Genomic DNA, 25,174 nt, shown 5'->3' on the forward strand with positions numbered 1-25,174 from the left:
AGCTCTCATTTGTTTTCCAATGTTTTTCCCTCTACAGTCCTACTTCATTCATTATATAAAAAATTAACTCTTTTAAAAACTCTTCCTTGATCTCTCCCAGGAATTCTAGTTTAAATTCTTCTAACCTCTCCAGTATTGACTATTTTGATCTGTTGTCACACCTGCCAATACACAGAGGGTGAGGCAAACCTCGGGGCTTTTCTTTAAGGCTTTTCTTGGAGATATTTTGGAGTCATCCTATTCTTTGAGGGTTGTGTGTTGAGTTTTCCTGTTACCAACTTGGATGTGACTCTCTTATTTCTTGCTCATTCTTCTAGCACAACTCCCTAACTTTGGATTTGTTGTTAGAACTATGCTCTTTATACTTCAGGACAGGAGGCTGGGTCTGGTCCTATTGTTGCTTTGGGGGGTATTGAGTATTAGGTTATACTAGATCCACAGGAAAAGACCAGCTTCAGGACCTGTAAACTTTCTCTCAAAGTGATCATATCCAAACCTGATCCTTGTCCAGATGGACTGGACACCAAATGTCCCTGATTTGGATTTAAATCTGAGCAAGAAAAGACTGGAATTCAGCATAGCTATAATCAGCCAACTGGGAAGTTCTAGTGCTTCTGAGTAACACAAGAACACGCTATACTTTAATCTAGGTCTCTCACCCTGGTTAATTTTCTGTATGCCTCAGAATAGGTTAGAAGTTGGAATTGTAACCTTGCTTTGCTCCTGCATTTGGAGAAACATTGATGCCAAACTTATTCCTATGATATGGGGATCAATGATATTACCTTGGAATGCCACCCCAGGGCATAGGTTCCCTTCTGCCCTCCACTCTGGAGCTGTGTCTTGTGCCTCAATAATTGTTGGCAAAGCTGCCCATTGGCACCTACAGATTTTGCACAGAGCTCCACTAAGTGTTTAGGGGTATTATGGAATGGACCTGGGAGTTTCTCTTGCCACAGTGTCCACACCCTTTCTTACACACTGCATTGTTCCACATAGTGCATTTCTGACTACATACCATACCTAGTGTATGCCAATAGTATACCAATTGGCATAGTATCCTATGCCAATGTCAGACAATAAAAATGATTCTTTGTGACTTTTTCCTGGCTTGTTCCTTCAGGTTTCATTCTGGTGAATTTTCTAGACCTTTTTGAATTGGTTTGGAACAAGAATGAGTAGAGTTCATCTGTAGTGCTTTCTCCTACTTCTCCATTTTCCACATTCATCATTTCTTATGGAATACTATTGTTTCTTTACATTAAGGTGCCAAAATTTGTTGAGCTATTTCTCAATCAATGGGAATCTATCTACTTTGTTCCCAATTCTTTTCCACCACAAAAAGTGCTGCTAGAAATCCTTTGATATATCTGAAAACTTTCTATTATTGACCTCTTTGGAGCAGGTAGCTCCAATGTGGTACTCATGGCATCTACACTGGCCATGAATATCCCAGCATGATTCTGAATTGAAAATACAATAGCCTCTCCATATAGAATACCGAACCAAAACATTTATTCAGATACCAAAAAGCCAAATCCATCAGAGTAACAGAAATCAATACACAACAAAAAGGTATAGAACAACATCATCCCCAAGACTTCCCCCTTCTAGACCTCCCACAAACCAGTTCCATTAAACAAAGCACAAGGGGGCTCCCTTAAACAAAATCACAAACAAACCTTTTCACTCATGCCAGTCAGCTTCTTGCTTACCTGCATCCTTCCTAGCTCTGACTAGACTCTGACCAATCTCCTCTTAGCTCTATTCTTGCTCTGCCTCTTCCTATTCAACCCTTCCTGTTCCACCCATTCATCAAACTCCTCCTATCACAGGCTCCATGTGACTCAGACTTCCCTGTGACCAAGGCAGGTCACATGGGCATATTAATGCATGGGGAAGATATTCCCATTCAAATTGCCAACACAGGGTATAAGCATGGTAATGAGATCTCTGGGTCAGACAGTTTGAACATTTAGTGACTTTATTTGCATAATTTTAATAATTTTACAAAATGGTTGTATGCCTTTATAGTTCTATCAACCATGCACTAGTGTGTCGTACTTCCAACAACTTCTCCAACATTAATTAGTGCCCCCTTTTGTAACTGTTACCAGTTTACAAGGGGCTAGGTGAACCTTGGGGTCATTAATGATTTTCATTTCACTCATAATTAATAATTTACTGCGTTTTTCCTATAGTTATTAATAGTTTGCAACACTTTTAAGAACTGATCATTCCTATCCTCTGACCACTCATTTTTATGGGAATCTATTTTAGATATGTGTATGTGAGAGCGTGAGGGTGTGTGAAAATACATGCATACAGATTCTGTGTGTATATACACACACATATATATGACTGCATATATGTATTTATGTATACACTTGTATATGCCTATGTGTATGTATATGTTCTATGTTTATTCATGTGGATAATAAAGTCTATCTGAAGTACACATATGATGCTAAAATTTCTACAATTAAGGAACACAGGAATCTGTCCTAGACACAACTCATGGGCAGGCTGATATTTGTGGCTTCTTGTGGTATTTTATGGCTCTACCTAAGGGCATTTACAAGTTACATCTAGGTTCTGATTGGTGAATAATTATCTAATCTTAAGATGAAAGCAAGCTATCAAATTCACCATCATTAGCAATTGTTTATCAGTTTTTAACAAAACTTAGGATACTCATGTTATTAACAAGTATTTCTCAATTTTGGGAGAGACATAGAATCTCATAAACATGTATTAAGCAGCTTTTTTTGCTTAGTATACTTCATGCAAAAAGATGGGGATACATTTAATAAAAATAAAGACAGTCATTAATAGTTGTTTACCAGATTGAGGCAAACACACACACACACACACACACACACACACACACACACACACACACACGTACAACATTGCCAAACTTTGCTCTTCAGGTGCTTATTTTGTTAGAAAAAAAACAGCTTACATAACAACTAATTGGTCACAAAATGGAAGCTTAAAACCAGTTAGAGGTGTTTATGCTCAGTTAACTTGCTTATTTCCACTACACCACTTCAACCTTACGAAATTTCATTATCTACCTTGTTATTCTAGATCTTGAATTTTTGCATTTTATCAAATTTTTGAGTTCATTATCATATTACTTTGATAATTTGATTGGCATAGTATTACAACTGACAAATTAACTTAGGTCATCATTTTCATTATCATGACATAGTCCATCCATGAACAGTAAATATTCCTCTAATTTTCTAAGCTATTCTTAATTTCTAGGCAGTATGCTTGATGATTCCCTGATGTTTTAAGTAAACAATAATGTCATGAGCAAATGACAATAGTTTTATTTTCTCTTCACTTCATTTTACACACTTCATTTCTTTCCCTTACCACAGGGCTATTGCTAGAGGTGCTAGAAGGATAAAAACCAATAAGAAAGAGAGTGGGCATCTTTGCTTTCATCCTACATTTTTGGGGAAAGGTGCGAGCATAATCCTATTACATAGGATGCCTGATTTGGGCTTCAGATACATATTTTATGTTAATAAAAGACCCTCTCTGTCTATACTTTGAACAAGTTTTTATTTAAAGAAAAGAACATATACCTTTTCTATTCATGAGATGTAATGTATTCAGAATTGAGTAAATCAAATGAGATTTGATGAGGGCAAGAGAACAACCTTCTGTAGGATTTCATTCCCCTTGCCTCCCTGTGTACTTCCAGAAAGAAACCTCTTCATAGATTCCCTGTTGTTATTATTCATACTGTTATTTTATCCATCACCTTCTATCCATGGATGTGACCATGATTCCAGCTCAGACTTTTCTCACCTCTTACCCTGTCTTGGTAAATTATTGTAATTGTTCTTCCTTTTACCCCTTTTGACTTTACCACTCCAAAGCTGCTAAACTGGTCAAGTTTAGTTCCTTAACTTTCAAAGTTGCCTTACAGTTCAGAGCCAGCCTACTCCTCAAGCCTGATCTCATATTAGTCTGTTTCATGAGATCTCCTTTCCATTCAAACTGGACTGTTGTTGTAACCACAATTTCATTTTCCATCCCTTGCCTCTGAGAGTTTGCACAAGCTTGGGCTTCATGCCTACTTCCCATTTATATCAATTGGCATCTGCATCTTCCTTCCCAGTTCATGCAATCTGACTTTTACTAAAGCTTCCCCAGTTGGTTCTCTTGCCCTCATCTAATCACCATGATTTTGCTCAATTGTGTAAATCTTAGATCACCAGGAAAATGAACACAAGATCCTTGAGGGCAGGGACTTTTGTGCCTTTTAAATTTGTTTCCCTACTGCCTATCACAAGGTAGCAGATGTAGTGGATTCTTGATACATGCTTTGTTGTTGTTGTTGTTGTGAACTGCAGATATGGACAACTGCGTGAAGTGCCCAGAAGATCAATATCCAAACAGAAACAAAGACCAGTGTCTCCCAAAAGTAATCACCTTCCTAAGTGTCCAAGAACCTTTGGGATGGACTCTGACCTGCATAGCTCTCTCTTTCTCTCTCCTCACTGTTCTGATCCTCATTGTCTTTGTGAAGCATCAAGATACTGCCATAGTCAAAGTCAACAACAGGGTTCTCAGCTACACTCTTCTCATCTCTCTCATCTTTTGCTTCCTCTGTTCTTTGCTTTTCATTGGCCGTCCAACCACAGTAACCTGCCTTCTTCAGCAGACAACATTTGGAATCATGTTCACAGTGGCAGCTTCCTCTATTTTGGCCAAAACCATCATGGTGGCTCTGGCTTTTAAGGCCACAAGACCAGACAGCAGGATGAGGATGTGGGTGCAACCTAAGGTGTCCAATTATCTTGTCCTCCTTTGCTCTGTGATCCAAGTGGTTGTCTGTGCAACCTGGGTGGGAACCTCACCTCCCTTCTTAGGTACAGACACTCACTCTGAACCTGGACACATCATCATTGAGTGTAAGGAGGGCTCTGCCATTGCCTTCTACTGTGTCCTGGGCTACATGGGCATCCTGTCCTTGGGCAGCTTCATGGTGGCTTTCCTGGGCAGAAACCTTCCTGATGCCTTCAATGAAGCCAAGTTCATCACCTTCAGCATGCTGGTCTTCTGCAGTGTTTGGATCTCTTTCCTCCCCACATACCAGAGTTCCAAGGGGAAGGCCATGGTGGCTGTGAAAGTTTTTGCCATCTTGGCCTCCAGTGCTGGGTTACTGGGCTGCATCTTTTTCCCCAAGTGCTATGTGATCCTGCTAAGGCCAGAGAGGAAGACTCTGGAATGGTTAAGAAATAAAGCAGATTGCAGAACCAGGAACTTGACCCCAGAGGCTCTTCCAGGGACATGAGAAATACTGAATAAAACATCTAAATCAGCTGTGAATAGCTTTAATTTTACATCCTGGTGAAGCACCTTATCCACTTGTACTGGTAAAGTCCTCTTTCCAACCCTGCCCACTGCTCTTAATGTAATAGACACTTTTAGATACAGTTCATATTTGAAGGTGTAATAAGCATGGGCATTTCCCCTTCACTTTCTAGGTTCTAGAACCATCCTTGGGATCTTCCAAGATTTACTGATGGTAGGTCAACCACCCTCTCCACTCTCTACCTCTGTTTCAATTTCTTCATTACCTCTGGAATCAATTCCTGACCTATAGTGACTCCTTCATTCCTGCCTCTGTCTTCATTTGAAGGACTCCATTCTATCCAAAAGTAGTTTTTCTGTTCTGTTATTTTGTTCTAGATACCACTGCAATAGCCCACCAATAGCCCAGAAATCTCCACCTAAAATAGATGGTATCACTCTTTATAGAACCTAGATTAAAAAAGGACCTGGCCCGAAAACAAGGAACTTATCATATTCTGCTTTCTACCATACATAATTTGGTTTATGTTCTTCATTATGCTATTACCGCCTTGAGGAAAAGGCCTACTTTTTTTCTTTGTCATTGTATCTCCAGCACTAAGCAGAATATCATGCCAACAATGAACATTTACCAAATATTTTAAGAATTGATATGAATTTGATTGATTTCTCTCATAGAATTATAGAGCTGTAATGAACTATAAGGAACATCTACTTCAATATCTTCATTTTATCAGTGAGGTAACTCAGGCCCAGAGAGGTGAAGTATTTTGCCTAAAATCGTACACCAACTAAGAGGCAGAGCCATGGTATATAAATCCAGCTTCTCTCATTTCAAGAAGGAAAAAGAAAATCATTTGAAAATAATGTACTATGCTGTACTATGTCACCACTCTGTAACAATTCCTTCATGCTAATTCTAGGAATGCATAGTCCCAGAGTTGTAATGAGAAGTGAGAATGGCTTGCATTCTGTGTCTCCTTGACACTGCATTGCTTTGTTAATTCTCTATTTCATTTCCCAAAATGGCCCTTATGATAGGACTCAGATACTCTCACTGTTCAATCTCACACAAGTCACAAACTACATATCTTTCTTACCCGTTGTTTCATTTTTGTTGATGACTCCAAGAGGATAAGTTCTCATATTGAGGCATGAGGCTAAGTCTTAGTGCAGATCATTCTCCTCACATGCCATTTGTTCTATATTTAGTAGTAATCAAGATCAACCAGGAAGGAAAGAGGCTTGATTCTTGAAGCCAACAGCAGAGTGCAAGCCAAATTTGGTGCCCAAGCCATCAATGTGGGTGAAAAATATCTATTGTTAGGGAGCAGAGTCACCAGCCTGTGATGGGACAGCCTAAACACAAATATAGCTACATTAGGAGAAGCAGTAAAGGCATAGCCTGGAATGGGCTTTCCAGGAGAGGACATTAGAGATTGATAGCGGCAGTTGTGCCACCCATGGCTGGAAGGTATTTTCATAGATTTTTGCTTAATTTGAAGATCTTTCCCACCCATTAATAGGCCCAAAGTTTGGATGGTGATCATTAGGTATATAGTAGGGGATCCTTGTTTATGTATGAACTGAAGGAGATGGCCTTTGAGGCCCCTTTCAATGAAAAGATTCTCAAATTGTAATTATTGCCCTCTATGCTTGAAAAAAAAACTTGAACTTGTATGATGTATGATGTATTTTAGATTACCCTCTTAACTTTAACCTATTTTTTAAAATCTATTTTAAAAATTAAATTTTTCCTGGAAGCAATATTAGGATTTGTTGATTCATATTCGATGCTGTAACATTTTGTTTCAGTAGGAAAATTTTAATGATTTATCTTTATTGCTATAATGTTTTTCATATTTCTGCTGACATTTAATTTCATTGTTGTTATTCTTGCGTGGCCTACCAAGAGGAGAATCTCTCTTAATACTTCATATATAACAATAATGTTTTATTTAAAAATAATATCTCATATTCAAATTGGTCAATGAAAAAAATTTCCTTTAAAAAAGTTTTGATTCTTGTAGCTCCTGAAGTTTAACAGAATTTTTTAAATTATAGATAGAGAAGTTTTGTCTTTGTTCTTGCCAGTTTACCTGATTTTTTGCTTTTTTTGTTATTGAACCTTACCGGCCACATCACATTAAATACATGTGTATTACGGTTACTTGAGTATGTACCTTAATGTTTAGAAATAGTAGAGGAGTGAGAGATGCAGCCAAGTGATGTGAATCTTCAATAAAAGCATGGATGTAGAGCCAGGAAGACAGGTCCAAAGCCCACTTCTGACATCAGTTGACACATAGGGTCATTCTGAGCATCAGAGAATTAGAATTTCTAGAGAGTTTGTGAACTGTATTAGTGAAGGAGATTCCCACAACGAGGAAGTCACCGTCTTGACCCTGGCATCTCCTGCCCTCTGTCAGTTTCAGGTCCCTTTCTATCCTTATTCCTACTGCTTGATGTCTGTTCAGGTACTTGGTCTTTGGTAGATGAGAAGAGAGAGAATATGACAGGGCAAAATCATTACATATGAAGTTGACCAAGTGAGTTACTCTTCATAGCTCAGGGGCCTGTACACTAATACATTCTCCATTAATTAATCTTACAGTTAAGATTACAGTACAAAGAAATTAAGGCATCTGCCCAGGGTCATACAGCTAATAACTGACTTTGGCTAGATTTGAACTCAGGTCCTCCAGCCTCTAGGCCCAACACTCTACCCACTGTGCCAACTGGGAACCACACAGTTATTATGTGTTCAGGCAGGACTTGAACTGAGTACTTTTCTATTCCAAGTCCAACAGTCTGAGACAGGGCAGTTAAAATGAAATTTGTGCTTTAATAGGGCTTGTTATTGGCTTGACTGGCACACCCTTTTACCCCAGATCTTAGTGTCACCGGGGCTCAGGAGTAAGTAAAGCCTAGAAAATTAGTCATCTAGTGGCAACTTTCTTGTACAATTTGTTCCAACTCTTTCAGGCTTTTTGCTAGGTCTTATCTTTCCAAATAAACTCTGCTGGCTCATCCTTGGCAACTTTAGGGTCTCCACACCAAAATATTGTGAGATGTAGGGAAAAGGCTGGAAGAACAGCTTGTAGTCATTTATTTATTGTACCTGGAAAAGTTTGACCAAATAAGGTAACTTGATTTTCTAATTTTAAAGACAACAAAAACTCAGGGTCAGGGAATTTAAAAGACTTTTGTGAATTCTTACTTTTAATGGCAGCACTTGGGATATTCATTGCTCTTTAATAACTCTGGGAGGAATATTTTAAACTAACTTTTGAGATTATACTATTTTACTTGGTAACTTTCTAAAAGCTAATTAGGTAAGGCTTCCTAATTGACAATAAGTAATGATCCATTAGAAGGAGCCTCATGCTAAAAAACGATGAGAAATAACATTCGAAAAACATGCCCAGAGGTGGAGCCAAGATAGTGGTGAGAAGTCAGAAACTTATCTGAACACATTTCAGTTTCCCTCAGAAACAACATTAAACCTAGCCTCTAAACACATTATGGAGTGACAGAACCTACAACAAGACAGAGTGAAACAATTTGCCAACTTAAGATAATTTGGAAGAACATGAGAAAAGTTCTGTCTCACATAAGTAAAAAGGGACATAGTCTAGCACAGATGGTGTCCGGGCAAGTCAACAGGAGGCTCGCAGTCACAGCACAGATCAGCAAGAAAGGCCCCTTGGTCCTGGCTCAACAGGCCAGTGGCATAGCAGGCCAGCTGTAAAGCCTCCAGATCCAGTGCAGAAGACAAATTGCCAGCCCCAGAACCCAGAAAACAATACGTGCTATTAGATTGGGCCACCTCGGTGCAGTACGCAAGCCACCAGCACCTGAAGCACCACTGTATAAAGCCAGTGACCAGACCCCTGACCCCCAGCACAAGAAGCTTGGAACTGTGACCCCCATGCCTTAGGAAGTGAGCTCAACAATAAAAGGCAGAACATTAAATAGGCAGAAAAATGAGAAAGAAACAAAAAGAGGTTTGACCAGAGAAAGCTAATTTCTTTATACTAGTTTTCCTTTCTCTCTCTTTTTGACTTAAAAACCTTTTTGAGCTCTTGCAAGAAGGCTTTTTGGGCTTGAGACCAATTCATACTCTCCTCTGAGGTTTAACCTGTAGGCATTTCCACAATGTTGTCCTCTTATGAGTTTCTGTTTTGATCTTCCCTGTCACCACAGTACAGGTATACAGGAGAATTATGGGCAAAAATAGCTTGAAAAAAGATGGACAAAAACTGATTAATTTGGCAATGGGGGGAAAATTCCTTGAAGAAAACAGCTCTATATTTGTACAACTGTTCAAATGTTTGTGGTCAAGAAAACTAACCTGAATTCTTCTCTCATGACTGCTCTTCAAATATTTGTGTGGAGTGCCCATGTCCACCCAGTTGTTCCCTAGGCTCAGCATCCCCAGTTTGGATAGTTTATCCTCATAGGAAAGAACTCGAGGTCCTTAGGTATCCCAACTGTCCTCTGGACACTCTAGCTTACCATTATCCTTGCTATGTTGTGGCTCGTAGAAATCACAGGATCACAGTGTTTTAGAGTTGGAAGGTTACGCAGCAGCCACTGAGTCCAACACAGCAATTTTTAATCTGCCAGCTACTAGACTAGGTGCTGAGGATGGGGAGAAAGGAAAGTCAGCAAGTACAAGCTTACTATGTGCTAGAAACTGTGCCAAGCCGAAGAAATAGAAAGAGAAGCCCAAATCACAATCCTTTCCTTCAAGGAGCTCACATACTAAGAAACTAGGTAGATACTAAGTCTATGCAGAGAACATGAAGTAGGTAGAAAGAACTTCAAAAGAGAAAGACACCAGCAGTGGGAGAGTTGGAAGTGGACACCAGGAAAGGCTTCCTAGTATAGGTCAATCAACAAACATTGACTTAGTGTCTACTGGGGCCAGGCAGTGGTCTAGGTGCTAGGTATAAAAAAGACCAAAATGAAAGTCTCTGTCCTAAAGAATCTTCCATTCTATCAGGAAAACTTATATTGAACCCAAGGAATTGTCAAGATGGCCATACCCAAGCTCACATTACTCAGGAGAGTGTGTGGTCCAGGCAGGAGGGTAGGAGACCATGGACCTAGTGTTAATACCCTATTCAAATACAGACCTTTATAAGGAGGTTTTCCAGGCTTTGAGGTGGGAAGATATGTCCAGCCTAACTCAGAGCCTGGCTCCAGGAGGCTTGGTGCATCTGGGCTGGTCACACCTAATCCAACCTCTGCCCACTCTGAGCCCTGGTAATTTTGCAGCTTTTGACAAGTTTCCAGAGTTCAGGAACTGCCTTTGAGGCAACAAGCTGCCTGATTACCATGGGGATTTGCTGGGAAGTGGGAGGAAGATGTCCAAATATATTTCTCTTTGGATTTTCCCATGGAGGCTGAAATGCAGGTGTAGAACCCTAGGCAGGGATGCTCCCTAAAGCTCCCCCTTGATAGATGTACTGTTACCACCTAGGGACCATACCCCTCCCATCTCTCCCAGGATTATAAATGGTACCTGGTTACTGCAGCTTGTCTCCTGACAGGTCCTGGACTTCTACTGTGTTTGCTCCAGTGTCAGAAACAGACTAGTGTCTGGGCCATCTGTCCAGAGAAGGCACCTATCAGACAAAGAATGGTGCACCATTAAAGTGTGACTGATTCACTGGCTGTGGACCCCTTAGCTGCTCACAGACTCAGAGTTTGGGGCACTGCTCAGAACACAGACTTGCTCCTCAACCTACCTTATTCTTTAGCCAGGAATGAAAAGTTCCCCTACTTTGAGCAAATTAACCCACAAGTGCATGGAGATGGAGATCCGGTCATTGCTGTTTTTTTCCCCTTTATTTGATGGAAGTGAAGAGTTTTACAGGAGCTGAGAATCTACCTAAGGCCTGCAATCCATACCAGTAAGTGGAGAGGTGCCTGGGCTTTCATGTTAGGAAAGAGATGAGCAAGCCTAAGTATTCTGTCCCCAGCTCCTGGTGACTTTTTCCATTTTCTTGTCTGTGACTCTTCTTTAATCTTTCTCATCCTTTTATCTATACTTAAAATCTGTAGACAAAACATCCTTTCACTCACTTAGACCTAGGAGGGTCCACTTTATTTGCATTTGAATCTTCCTGTGGTCACTAAAATCCAAGAATCAGGAAGCCCCTGTCTTTGACCTCATTATCTGGGACAAGGTCCTTCTGTCTTCCCCGCTCTGACTGCCAGGCTATCTGTGCTTAACAGTGAAGGAAGGTCCTGAAACCCTGGGAACCCAAGCAGGAGGCTAGCTCGCACCAGAACCAGCAGCATCACTTTCTTGAGTCCTGGACTTCGAGGAAGGAAGATCTGCTTTCAAATCCAGCCTCAGACAACTGTGGTGTGTGATTCAGAGCAACACTAACACTACTGATGATAATTACAGCTTTTACAATACTTTAAGGTTTGCAGTGTCCTTGGTGATCCCTTAACCTTGCTGAACATGTTCCCTCTTGTGAAACAGGGAAGAATAATAGTAGCCCTCTCCTAAGCAATTGTGACCATCAGTGGCATAATGTGTATGCAGTTCTCTTGGTAACAGTAAAGTGTCATGTAAACATCTACTAAAAATCAATTTTTATAATTCTGTGAGAAGGGATATTTTGTGTGGAAATCCATCCCAGGAAATTAGCACTGTGCCACATCATTACATGCAAGGAAGTCATAGAATCCATTATTTTCGTGCAATGAACCTACCCTGAAAAGTGGACAATCTAGAATTGCTCCCGTGTGTGTGTGTGTGTGTGTGTGTGTGTGTGTGTGTGTGTGCGTGCTAAGCAGTCCTTGTGGGAATATTTTATGGAGAAAGCTCCAAGAGAGCCTGGCCAGAGAGGCCTTTCTGATACTGAGACCTGTGACCTTTACGGAATACCATGCTGCTTAACAAACACTGAAGGAATGAAAGTTGTGAATAGCAGCTAAGCTTGGGCAATAGTAAAGTTATGTGCCTTCTTTCACTCAAGAAGAGGAAATAAAGGAGGCTTCCCTCCTAGAGAATGCTAGGCACAGAGACCCACTAGTCACCACGAATTGATTGTCCCATCAGGTTCCTCTTTGGCACCAATGACACTTATAAGATGGGCTGGGTCCATGTTGCCAATAGGACACAACCAAGGTAACTGGACACCTGCAACTAGTCTTGTCATTCGTGCTCCCTAAATGAGCTCCCCAAACAGTTTCCTACCCAAGGGTCCTCCCCAAATCACAATCAATGGGAGCATCAGAGATGGATGGACAAAGTCTACTTTGAGGAGGCTGCTTGGGGAAGCATACTAGCTCAAAAGTCAGAGGACCTGGGTTCAAAAATTGCCTTTGATACTTACAGCTCAGGTGATGTTGACCAAGCCCTTCCCCTTGGTGGGCCTTACTTTTCTCAACAGAGAGGAAGAGGTATAGTGAGTTGGTAGAATGCTGGACTTGGAGTCACGATGAACTGAGTTCAAATCCTGCTTTGGATAGTCAGGACTTGTGTTATCCTGGGCATCTCACTAAGCCTTTTTCAGCTTCAGTTTCCTCATCTGTAAAATGGGGATAATAATAGTGCCTAACTCCTAGGGATGCTATGAGGATCAAATGAAAAATGATGCACAAAATGCTACAAAGACCACATGCATTGTAGCTATTAAGCGTAAATGGAGGGGTTAGATGAGATGGCCTCTTAGGCACTTTCTAGCTTTGGCTTCATAATCATGTTTCCAAAATCTATATTTGAACTTTCAGAAGCATTAAGAGCTTTGTCTTTTCTCCTTGTGTGAACTTGCAACTTGGCACAGAATCATCTTACCTTAGCCTTCAGCTGGGTTGGTTCTCAGGTGCTTGACTTTTGCTATGGTTCTTGTCCTACTTTGTGCTGATGGCCTGAGCACAGACTTGAAGCTTTTGTTGGAGGAGAGCAGTGTTTCTCTGCTCTGTCCTGATAGGAAAATGCAGGATGATACAGCAGGTAATGAACTCCTATGAAGACATTGACATAATCAGTCACTATGCATAAAGAAAAGTGAGTTAAGAAAGCCCTGAATCCCTCCTTGGGGCCACCTCCCCAGGCCAGTTTCACTGTGAGGTCAGTGTAGACTAATGATACTAGGGCATGACTTTGGGTTCTGGGTGTGTGTGTGTGTGTGTGTGTGTGTGTGTGTGTGTGTGTGTGTGTGTGTGTGTGTGTGTTGAAAGGAGTCAGGCTTCATTAGGAAATGATAAATCATTTATCTGGAACGTGATTTCAATGAAATGAGGAACTCATGTTGGAAAAAGTCACCACTTATGCCAAGCAGCAATTCCTCTGTACTTACTGGGTTTCCTGGGATTCTATAAAGTTATATTTCAGTCAATAAAAACTCAAAAAAGCATGTGTTACAGGCAGCTAGGTGTTGCTATGTACAGAATGCTGCTGGGCTTAAAGTCAGGAACATCAGAGTGCAAATCTGGCCTCAATCACATACTACTAGCTGGTGACCCTGGGCAAGTCACTTAACTTCTATTTGCCTCAGCTTCCCCCCCAAAATGAAAAGGGGGCAATAATAGCAACTATCTCTTAAAGACATTGAGGATAAAATGAGATAATAACTGTAAAAAGTGCTTAACACAGTGCCTGATGCAGACGAAATGCTATATGAATGCTACCTATTCTTTTATTACTATGGGGTAGATACTCTGATAGGCACTGATGATAAACAGGAAAAAAACAAGCTAGTACCTGCCCCCAAAGACCTGGGGGGGAAGAGGAGGGTTTGAGGGTGGGAAGGATACAATGACAAAAGATAAGTTAAACATAAGATATATGGTAAATAAACAAAAATGCAATGGAAGGGGGAGACTAACAACTGGAATCATCAAGAAAGGACTCGAGGTGGGGCATAGAAGGAGAGTTTGTAAGAAAGTAAGGAATTTCAAGAGGCCAAGCTGAGTAGGGAGAAAATCCCAGGCATGAGGAACATAGGCACAGAATGGCACGGGAGGGAAACATCCAGGAGGCAAGTTTGGTTGCAATGGAAAGCCCTTTAACACAGAAAGGACTAATAGAAGGATATCCTGGACCCAGATTCCAAGAGGCTTTCAATGCCAAACAGAGGGCTTTGTCTTTGACTTTAGAGGCAATGGGAAACCAATTAAGCTTCTTGAACAGGGAAGTGACATGGATGTAAGTCTCCTCTATGAAGGATGGCTCAGTGAGGTGATAGACAAGATACAAGGAGATCAGTTGGGAGATGATTACAGCAATCTAGGCAAAAGGTTATCAAATCTTGCACTAGAGAAGTTGTGGTGTGAATCAATGGAAGGGTATGGATTCCAGGAATGTTAAAGAAGTAGAATCAATTTAACAGTTCATTCAATGGGTGAGTAAGAGTGACGATCAAGAGTAGAATATGACTCTGGAGTGAAACATCTGAGTGACCATGAGAACAAAGCTTTCTTCAATTGAATCATTAAGTCTAGATGTATAACAAGGGTTGAGGGTTGGCCTGTTCATGTGTGAACCAGGCAGGAAAAGTTTCACTTAAGTATCTCCTTTACTTGGTGGTTGTTCTTCAGTTAATTTCAATCATGTCTGACTCTTCTATTTTTCACCCAATCACATGTTGAGACAATTTTTAACATTCGTTTACAAGATTTTGAGTTCCAAATATTTCTCCCTCCCTCATCCCCTCCTGTCATTTGAAAATGGTAAGCAATTTGAGATATGTTATACATGTGCTATCATGTAAAACATATTTCCATATTAGTCACAGCTGTGAAAGAAGAAACAAATTAAAAGGGAAAAAACCGCAACAAAGGTGAGAAAAATTTTTTGATGTGCATTCAGAATTCTTTAGTTCTTTTATATGGATGTGGATAACACTTTCCTTCATATATCCTTTATACTTGTCTTGGGTCAATGTATTGCTGAAAAGAGTTGAGTCTACTACTCAATCTATTATGAGGTTACAATGGTCATTGATTACTGTGCCTCCTGTACCTAATCTATTCCACTGATCCACCACTCTATTTCGTAGCCAGTACTAGATAGTTTTGATGATTAGTGCTTTAAAATATGGTTGAGATGTGATTTTGCTAGGCCACCTTCCTTTGCATTTTTTTATATTCTTGACCTTTTGTCCTTCCAAATGAATTTTGTAAATTTTTCTAATTCTTTTTTATTTTTATTTTTTCTAGTTCTATAAAATAATATTTTCACATTTTGATTGGTATGTCACTTAATAAGTAAATTAGTTTAGACAGAATTATCATTTTTATTATATTGGCTCGACCAACCCATGAATCATTGATAATTTTCCAGTTGTTTAGTTATTTATTTGTGTGAAGTGTTTTGTAATTGTGTTGATGTAATTCCTGGGTTTGTCTTGGTAGGTAGACTCCCAAGTATTTTATATTGTTTACAATTATTTTAAATGGAATTTCTCTATCTCTTGCTGCTGGACTTTGTTGGTCATATAAAGAATTGTGGATGATTTATGTGGGTTTATCTTATATCCTGCAAATCTGCTAAAGTTGTTAATTATTTCAAGAAGTGTTTTTAGTTGATTCTCTAGGGTTCTCTGGATATACCATCATATCGTCTGCAAAGAATGATAGTTTGGTTTCCTCATTGCTTATTTTCATTTATTTTTCTTTTCTTATTACCATACCTAACATTTCTAGTATTATACTGAATAACAGTGGTGATAATGGGCATGTTGGTTCACCCCTGATCTTATTGGGAAGGCATATAATTTATCTGCATTACATATAATACTTGCTGATGGTTTTAGATAGATATTGCTTATCATTTTAAGGAAAACTCCTTTTATTCCTATACTCTCCAGAGTTTTTTAATAGGAATGGTGCTGAATTTTGTCAAAAGCTTTTTCAGCATCTGTTGAGATAATCATATGATTTCTCTTGGTATATTATTGATATGGTCAATGATGTTGATAGTTTTCCTAATATTGAACCAACCCTGCATCCCTAGTATAAATGCCATCTTGTGATATATTGCTGTAATTGCCTTGCCAGTATTTTGTTCAAAATTTTTGCATCTATATTCATTAGGGAAATTGGTTTATAATTTTTTTCTCTGTTTTAGATATTCTTAGTTTAGGTACTGGAACCATATTTGCATCATAAAAGGAGTTTGGTAAGACTTCACCAATTTTTCCAAATAATTTATATAGTACTGGAATTAATTGTTCTTTAAACGTTTTGTAAAATGTACTCATTAACCTATCTGGCCCTAGGAATTTCTTCGTAGGGAGTTCATTAATGATTTGTTCAATTTCTTTTTCAAAGATAGAATTATTTATGCAGTCTATTTCCTGATCAGTTAATCTAGGCAATTTATATTTTTAAATATTCATCAGTTTAACTGATTGTCAGATTTATTGGCATAAAATTGGATAAAATATTTCCTGATTGCTTTAATTTTTTATTCATTAGTGGTGAACCTTTTTTTCATTTTTGATGCTAGATATTTGGTTTTCTTCTTGCTTTTTTAAAAATCATATCAACCTATGGCTTATAAATCTTACTGGAATTTTTTTCATAAAACCAGCTTCTAGATTTATTTAGCTCAATGGATTTGTTTGTTCGTCTTTACTTTCAGTTTTGTTAATCTCACCTTTGAATTTCAGGATTTCTAATTGGGTACTCAGCTGGGGATTTTTAATTTGTTCTTTCTCCAGTTTTTTTTTTTTTAATTTGCGTAACCTATTCATTGATCTGGTTTTTTTTTTTTCATTTTGTTGATGTAAGAATTTAGATAAATAATTTTTCCTGTTTGACTGTATCCCATAAATTTTGGCATCTTGTCTCATTGTAGTCATTCTCTTTAATGAAAATATTTATTGTTTCTATGATTTGTTATTTGACCCACTTGTTCTTTCAAATTAGATTATTTAGTTTCAAATTAGGTTTTAATCTATCTTTCCACTGTCTTTTGGTGAATGTAATTTTTGTTGCATTATGATCTGAAAAAAGTACATTAAACATTTCTGTCTTTCTACATTTGATTTTGAGGTTTTTATGCCCTAATGCATGGTCAGTTTTTGTGTAGGTGCCATATGCTGCTGAAAAAAAAGTCATATTATTTACTGTTCCCATTCAGTTTTCTCCAAAAGCCTATCATATCTAACTTTTCTAATATTCTATTTGCCTCCTTAGTTTCTTTCTTATTTAATTTTTGTTTGGATTTGAGTTCTGGGAGGGGATAGTTGGGATCTCCCACTAGTATAGTTTTGCTTTCTATTTCTTCCTGTAACTCACTTAACTTCTCCTTTAAAAAAAACTGAATGCTATGCCACTTGATACATATATGTTTAGTATTGATATTGTTCCGCTGTCTGGTACCTTTTAGCAAGATGTGGCTTCCTTCCTTATCTCCTTAAATTAGATATATTTTTGCTTTTACTTTGAGATCAGTATTGCTACACCTACTTTTTTTTTTTTTACTTCTGCTGAAGCATAATATATTCTGCTCCAACCCCTTCCTTTACTCTGCAAGTCTCTTTGCTTCAAGTGTGTTTCTTGTAAACAACATATTGTTGGATTCTGGTATTTGGTCAACTCTGCTATCTGCTTCCATTTTATGGAAGAGTTCATCCCACTGACATTCACAGTTATGATTACTACCTGCGTATTTCCCTCCAGGCTATTCTTCCTCCTCTTTGTCCTCTCTCCCCTTTCACCCTTTCCCTTTTCATCAGTCTTTTGCTTCTGTCTAGGGGTGCGAAGTTGTGTTCAGGGAAGACTAGTGCCTCTGGTGTGAGGGCTGCTGTGCTGTTATCAGGGTTACTCTCCACCTTTGGTGTCCACCTGTTCCATCTACCTCTCACCTGTGGCTTCAAGAAGCTCTAACATGCACAGCAGCCACAACCCAGTAAACCATATTGGCAGATGGGTTAAACTAGGTTGAAGGTAATCAAGGGGTCTCAACCCTATCAGTGAGTTAGGGGGGTGTCTACCCCAAGTATGTGAAAACTTCTTGCAATGGAATGGGTAAATGATAACAATTTGTTCTAAAGACCATGAAGATAGTTGAAGCAGACTCTGTGGACTGCTTAGAGCTTGGTTAGACATCAAAGACACCAAGGTCATTCACTGCAATTTGAGCCATCATCAGTCTTCTTGACTCTGTCCTGTGATGACTCTGGAGGAGAGGGTGAGGCTGATAACTTCATGCAACTCTGTCTCATTTAAATCCAATTTATACACGAATCAAAAGACATCACTCATACCATTTTTGCATTTTTACATTTCTCAAAGTCCTGTGGTGACAGGTAAATGAAGCAGCAGGTGCAGATACACTGGGAGTTGTAGTCACAACCCTGCACACAGGCAACCCAGGCCATAGGGTCATCTTGTCACTGGAAGCAGCAGTGGGATTTAGGAGCCCCCTGCATGTCTGAACAGCCTTTTAAGGGTCATACTTCTCACCTCCTGGTGTATGGAAGAGGCTAGAAAAGATTCCCTAAAAACTATCTGCTTACCCAACCCTGGCCTGCTGGTTAAACACACACACACACACACACACACACACACAAATACAAAAATATCTACAAAGATTATTTCACTCACCATCAGTACATGGAATGTGTGCACACTTATGGAGAACACAAAATCCAGTAGACCTAAGAAACAAACAGTTCTTGTCATGAGAGAACTTAGCAGGTATTGCAACCAAATACCACCCCTAAGTGAAACAAGACTGGCACAAAAAGGCCAGCTTACTGAAGTCAGAGCTGGATACATGTTTTTTTCTGGAGTGGCCCCAGTGAAAGGAAGTGCCATAAAGCTGGTGTAGGATTTACAATCAAAATTAATCTAGTCAACAAGTCTGTATGCCTCAAAAAATAAGTAAATAGCAGGTTCATTACAATGCAATTGCTACTTGCACAAAAGTACCATGCCACCATCATCAGCGTCTATGCTCCCACCATGAAGAAGTCTGATGAAGTCAAAGAAAAATTTTATGAATACCTGGAGGCCCTTATCATCAGGGTAATTAAAGAGGACAAGCTTATAATTCTGGGTGAACTTAATGAAAGAGTTGGCACAGACTACCTGACATAGCAGGGAATCCTTGAAAGGAATGGAGTTAGAAACAGCAACCACAACCGTCATTTACTGCTGAAGACTTATGAATCTCATGACCTCATCACCAATACCACCTTGCATTTACTTTGCATGCAATAAAATTTCAAGGATGCACCCTCACAGAAAACAGACATTTAAGAGATTAAACTATTTGAAAAAATATGGGGAGTCCTACCAAATTCTTTTTTTGATACAAATATGGGGCTGATACCTAAACTAGGAAGAGCCAAAAGAGAGAAAGAAAATTATAGACCAATTTCCCTAATAAATATTGATGCAAAAATTTCAAATAAAATACTAGCAAAGAGATTACAGCAATATATCACAATGATCATATAGTATGACCAGGTGAGATTTATACCAGGAATGCAGGACTGGTTCAATATTAGGAAAACTATCAGCCTAACTGACTATATCAGCAATAAAACTAACAAATAATATGAATGTCTCAACAGATGCAGAAAAGGCTTTTTGCAATATATAGCACCCATTCCTATTAAAACACTAAAGAGCATAGGAATAAATGGAGTGTTCCTTAAAATGGTAAGTAATAACTGCCTAAAACTATAAGCAAGCATTGTCTGTAATGTGGATAAGCTAGAAACCTTCCCATTACAATCAGGGGTGAACCAAGGATGTTCATTATTACCTCTATTATTCAATATTGTACTGGAAATATGAGCTACTACAATAAGAGAAGAAAAGGAAATTAAAGGAATTAGAGTAGGTGATGAGGGATCACTCTTTGCAGATGATATGATGTTAGACTTAGAAAATACTAGAGAATCATCTAAAAAACTACTGGAAATTATTAACAGCTTTAGAATACAAGATAAACCCCCATAAATCAGCACTTCTACATATTACCAATGAAGTCCAACAGCAAGAAATAGAAAGGAAAATTCTATTTAAAATAACTGTAGACAATATAAAACACTTTGGAGTCGATCTGTCAAGACAAACCTGGGAACCATATGAACACACTATAAATAAAGGCACATCTGAATAACTAAGAAAATATTGATTGCTCATGGGTAAGTTGAGCCAACATAATAAAAATGACAATTCTACCTAAATTAATCTATTTATTCAATATCATATCAGTTGAACTATCAAAAACTATGTTATAAAGTTAGAAAATATTATAACAAAATTTATCTGGAAAAAACAAAAGCTTAATAATATCAAGGGAATCAATGAAAAAAATATGTGAAAGAAGGTGGACTAGCCATACCAGATCTAAACCTGTATTATAAATATCAAATTATAAATATCAAATTATCAAAAACAATCTGGTACAGGCTAAGAAATAGAATGATGGATCAGGGGAACAGATTAGGTACAAATTACATTATAGTAAATGACCATAGTAATCTAGTATAAGATAAACCTAAACATCCAGACTTTTGGAAGAAAAACTCATTATTTGAGGGGGAAAAAACTACTGGGAAAACTAGGAAATGTTATGGCAGAAAATAGGTACAGATCAACATCTCACACTGTATACCAAGATAAGGTCAAAATGGGTACATTATTTACACATAACGGGTAATATGAGAAGCAAATCAAGAGAGCATGGAATCATTTATGTGTAAGACTTATGGATAAGGAAAGAATTTAGGACCAAAGAAGATATAGAAAACATTACAAACTATACAAGAGACAATTTTTATTATATAAAATTAAAAGGTTTTCCACAAACAGAACCAATGCAACTAAAATCATAAGGAAAGCAGAAAACTGGAGGAAGATGTTCAAGTATCTGATAAAAGACCTCATTTCTCAACTGCATAGGGAATGAGGGAGATTTGTAAAAAGATAAGTCATTCCGCAATTGATTAATTGTCAAAGAATATGAACAGACAGTTTTCAAACAAAGAAATCAAAGCTACATAAAATCATTGAAAAAACTCTAAATCACTATTGATTAGAGAAATGCAAATTAAAACAACTCTGAGATACAACCTCACACCTGTCAGAGTGGCTAATCTGACAGAAAAGGAAAATGTTGAAGGAGATGTGGGGAAACTGGAACACTAATACACTGTTGGTGGAGTTGTGAACTGATCTAACCATTTTGGAGAGCAATTTGGAACTATGTCCAAAGGGCTACAAAACTGTGCATACTCTGATCTAGCAATGCCACTGCCAGGTCTATATCCTAAAGGCATCGAACAGTACGGGAAATGTACAAAAATATTTATTGCAGCTCTTTTTTGTGGTGGCTAAGAACTGGAAATCAAAGGGATGCCCATCAATTGGGAAACAAGCTGTGGTGTGTGATTTTCATGGAATATTATTGCACTACAAGAAATGACAAACAGGATGATTTCAGAAAAACCTGAAAAGACTTACATGAACTGATGAACAGTGAAGTGAAGAGAGCCAGGAGACTGTTGTACACAGTAACAGCAATATTGTTTGATGAAGAACTGTGAGTGATTTAGCTGTTCTAAGCAATACAATGATCCAAGACAATTCCAAAGGACTAATGATGAAGCATTATCTGCCTCCAGAGAAAAAACTAATTGATATTGTTTGAATATGGACTGAAACATGCTAGTTTTCACTTTCATTTCTTTTTTCTTTCATTCTAATCTTCTTTTACAAAATAATTAATACAGAAATGTTTTACATAATACCATGTGTATAACCTATATCTGATTTCCTACCATCTCAGAGAGGGTTGAGGGAAGAAATGATAGAATTTAGAACTCAAAGCTTTAAATAAAAGGTTTAAAAATTAGGAGGGGAGAAGTAAAGTGCCATGAAGCTTACAGGGATACAGGAACCTTGGCTCAGCAAGAAGACAGATGAAGTCAATTTTACACCAATCCTAACAATTCAGAACACTTTTATGATGCCCTAAAGGCTACTTAAGAACCAGAGACTTATGGTGCAAGTCAACTACTCAATACTGATAGTCAAATTGATTAATGATGAGAACATGGTCCTGGAGGGATGGGTAGAACACTTTCATAGTATTCTCAATAGACCATCATCAATCAACGCGGAAGCCACTGACCATTTACCTCAGGTTGAGGTACCTCTCTAGCTGAACTTCCAACTGAAGAAGAGGCTTTGAATGCCATTAGGCTCCTCTCCTGTGCAAAGCCACACGTGCTGATCCTATTCTATTCTATTCCAGCTGAGGTTTAGAAGGAAGGAGTTCCACTGCTCATACAAAAGCTGGCTGAAATCTTCTGTATTATATGGCAGGAGGAGGTTATCTCCCAGGAATTCAAGGATGCCTCCATGGTCCACCTCTATGAAGAAAATAGATTATTCCATGACAATCATGGTGAGTGTGTCTCTCTCTTAGTCATTTCAGGCAACGTTCTTAACAGAGCCCTTTTTAATAGGCTAATCCTTCACCTGGTAGATGGTCATCTACTTGAGAGCCAGTGTGGCTTCAGAAAGGGTCAAGGAACAGTCAATGTGGTGTTTGCTCCCTAACAATTCCAGAAGAAATATCAGGAGCAGAACAGAGGTCTGCATACAATGCTCATGAATTTGACCAAAGCCAAGACTATCAGTCTTGAGGGCTTGTGGAAAATTACATCAAAATTGGGTTGCCCAGAGAAGATCATCAGTATTGTATATCAGTTTCATGATGACATGCTTGCATGGATTCTGGATAATGGACAATGCTCCTTCAGCTTTCCAAGTCCCTAATGGAGTGAAACAGGGCTTTGTGCTTGCTTCCATACTGAACTAACATCATGTTGTAAGTGATGTTGTCAGATGCATTCAACAAGGACAAAAACAACATCAAAGTCAGCTACCTCACTGACGTTAAATTATTTAATTGAAGAAGGCTACAACCCAAAACTAAAGTGAAGGGAGAGTTGGTGCATGACTTTGGAGATGATTGTGCACTCAATACATCCACTGAGGCTGAGATCTAACAAGGTATGGATCAATTCTTGGCTGCTCATGCTAATTTTGGCCTGACACCAAGAAAACACAGGTTCTCCACCAGTAGCACCACACAATCCATATATGTAACCATTGGTTACCCCAAACTGAGAAATTTTGAATGCTGTGGATAAGTTCACTTAACTTGGAAGAATACTTTCCAGGGATGTGTACACAGATGATGAGATTGACTCACACATTGCCAAAGATAACTCAGTGTTTGGAAGGTTCTGAAGGAAAGTGTGGGAGAAATAGACTGCCTACAAAACTGAAGGTCTATAGAGCCATTATGCTGACCTCATTGTTGAATGCCTGTGAAACCTGGACATCTTGTCAGCGACATGCCAGGAAACAGAATTGCTTCCATGTGAATTGTCTTAGGAAGACTGTGAAGATCACCTGCAAGATAAGGTGCTAGACACTAAGGTCCTTTCTACAGTTAAACTGCCAAGTATTCAAACTCTACTGCAGAGAGTGCAGTTCCAATGGAATGGCCACATTGTTCCAATGCCAAATGTCTGTTTGCCTAAAAGACTGTTTTACAGAAAACTAACACAAGGCAAGGGCTCACAGGGAAGTCAAAAGAAGTGATACAAGGACACTCTGAATGTCTCTCTGAACAACTTTGGGATCTATTGAGCAACATGAGACATTGGAAAAGGACCAATCAGCATGGCATGCCTACATCAAAGAAGGCCCTGTGCTCTCTGAACAAAGCAGAATTGCAGTAGCTCAAAAAATGTGCAGATTTAGAGACACTCCCCAAATGTTCATGTGGATTATCTGTGCCCTACCTGTGGTAGATCTTTCCAAACCTTTATTAGTCTGATCAGCCACAGTTAGAAAGTCTATACCTCAACTCCAATATACTGATGTCATTTGGTTCTTCTTCTATAAAGAAGGATGACAACCAGCCAGTAATGTCTGGCCTGGCCTGGGTAGGCCAGTGTCTTGATTACAAAGGGCCAAAAGTAAGGAGTGCTCTGTTCAAACTAGAGGTCCACTCACATAACATCCATAAGAAATGCAGAACCAGCACCGTACAGCAGAATCCATGACTCGTATCCAGGAAAAAGTTAGGCATTGGGCCAGGAATGGGTGCACAGAGAGCAATACAAAAAAAAAAAGTGTTAGCAACCCAAGAAACCAAGGCTTCAGATAGACTGAGGAACACAACAAGAGGTGCTAGCCTTGCTGGGCTCAGTGAGCATGCTCTCCTCACTTGGGTCCTTGCCTCATTCTAGACTCACGGGATAAAACTGCTGAAGGTACATTGTGGAGTGAACCAGATCACCACGCAGTAGGAACAGATACAATTGCAAGGACTCAGCTTCTCCCTGGGAGAATCTCCCCCAAGGGGTAAAACGTGGCCTCTTCACAGAAGACACTGAGCCAAAGGGCACATTTCCCTTCCATGAACTGCTAGTGTGTGTAGTACTAGGAATGTGGCATTGATCATGGTCTGCCTGAGAGTACGGTTATTGATGGGTATATCTCCTAGATGAGACTGTGAGACTGAGACCGGAGAGCCACCCTTACATCTCCAGTGTGTTCATGTAGTACTGGTCAGCACACACTTGTTAAAGAAAATGCCTGAGCGATCAGGGTCAGGCAGTCAGTAAAAATGCCAGGCACCATGCCAAGCATTGGGAATAAAAGGGCAAAAACCCAGTCCAGGTCCTTAAGGAGCTGACATTCTAATGGAGGAGATAACAGCGCAGTCTAATGAAAGATATCTCAGAGGGAAGGCACTAGCCATGAGGGGACTGACAAGGGATTGGAGCTGGGTCATGAGGGAAGGCAAAGAAGTCAT

General features: G+C 39.1%; 1 protein-coding gene and 1 long non-coding RNA gene across 2 annotated transcripts in view; one reads left to right on the forward strand and one right to left on the reverse strand.

Annotated features, from left to right (window-relative positions):
- LOC140503315 (vomeronasal type-2 receptor 26-like) overlaps positions 1-5,320 on the forward strand; it is a 37,509-nt gene extending 32,189 nt beyond the window's left edge. Inside the window, exon 6 of the mRNA XM_072607195.1 lies at positions 4,377-5,320. Coding sequence (XP_072463296.1) covers positions 4,377-5,320 — 944 coding nt within the window. The remainder of the gene's footprint in view (positions 1-4,376) is intronic.
- A 370-nt stretch (positions 5,321-5,690) lies between these two features.
- On the reverse strand, positions 5,691-23,780 carry LOC140503317 (uncharacterized). Its single transcript, XR_011966768.1, has 4 exons — positions 23,659-23,780; positions 18,925-18,977; positions 13,163-13,332; positions 5,691-10,973 (listed from the first exon to the last, which is right to left on the reverse strand). It is a non-coding gene; the product is annotated as an uncharacterized lncRNA (long non-coding RNA).
- Between the last annotated feature and the right edge of the window lie 1,394 nt (positions 23,781-25,174).

This window comes from Notamacropus eugenii, chromosome 5 (genome assembly GCF_028372415.1).
Source record: "Notamacropus eugenii isolate mMacEug1 chromosome 5, mMacEug1.pri_v2, whole genome shotgun sequence".
In the NCBI taxonomy this organism is placed as follows: Eukaryota; Metazoa; Chordata; class Mammalia; order Diprotodontia; family Macropodidae; genus Notamacropus; species Notamacropus eugenii.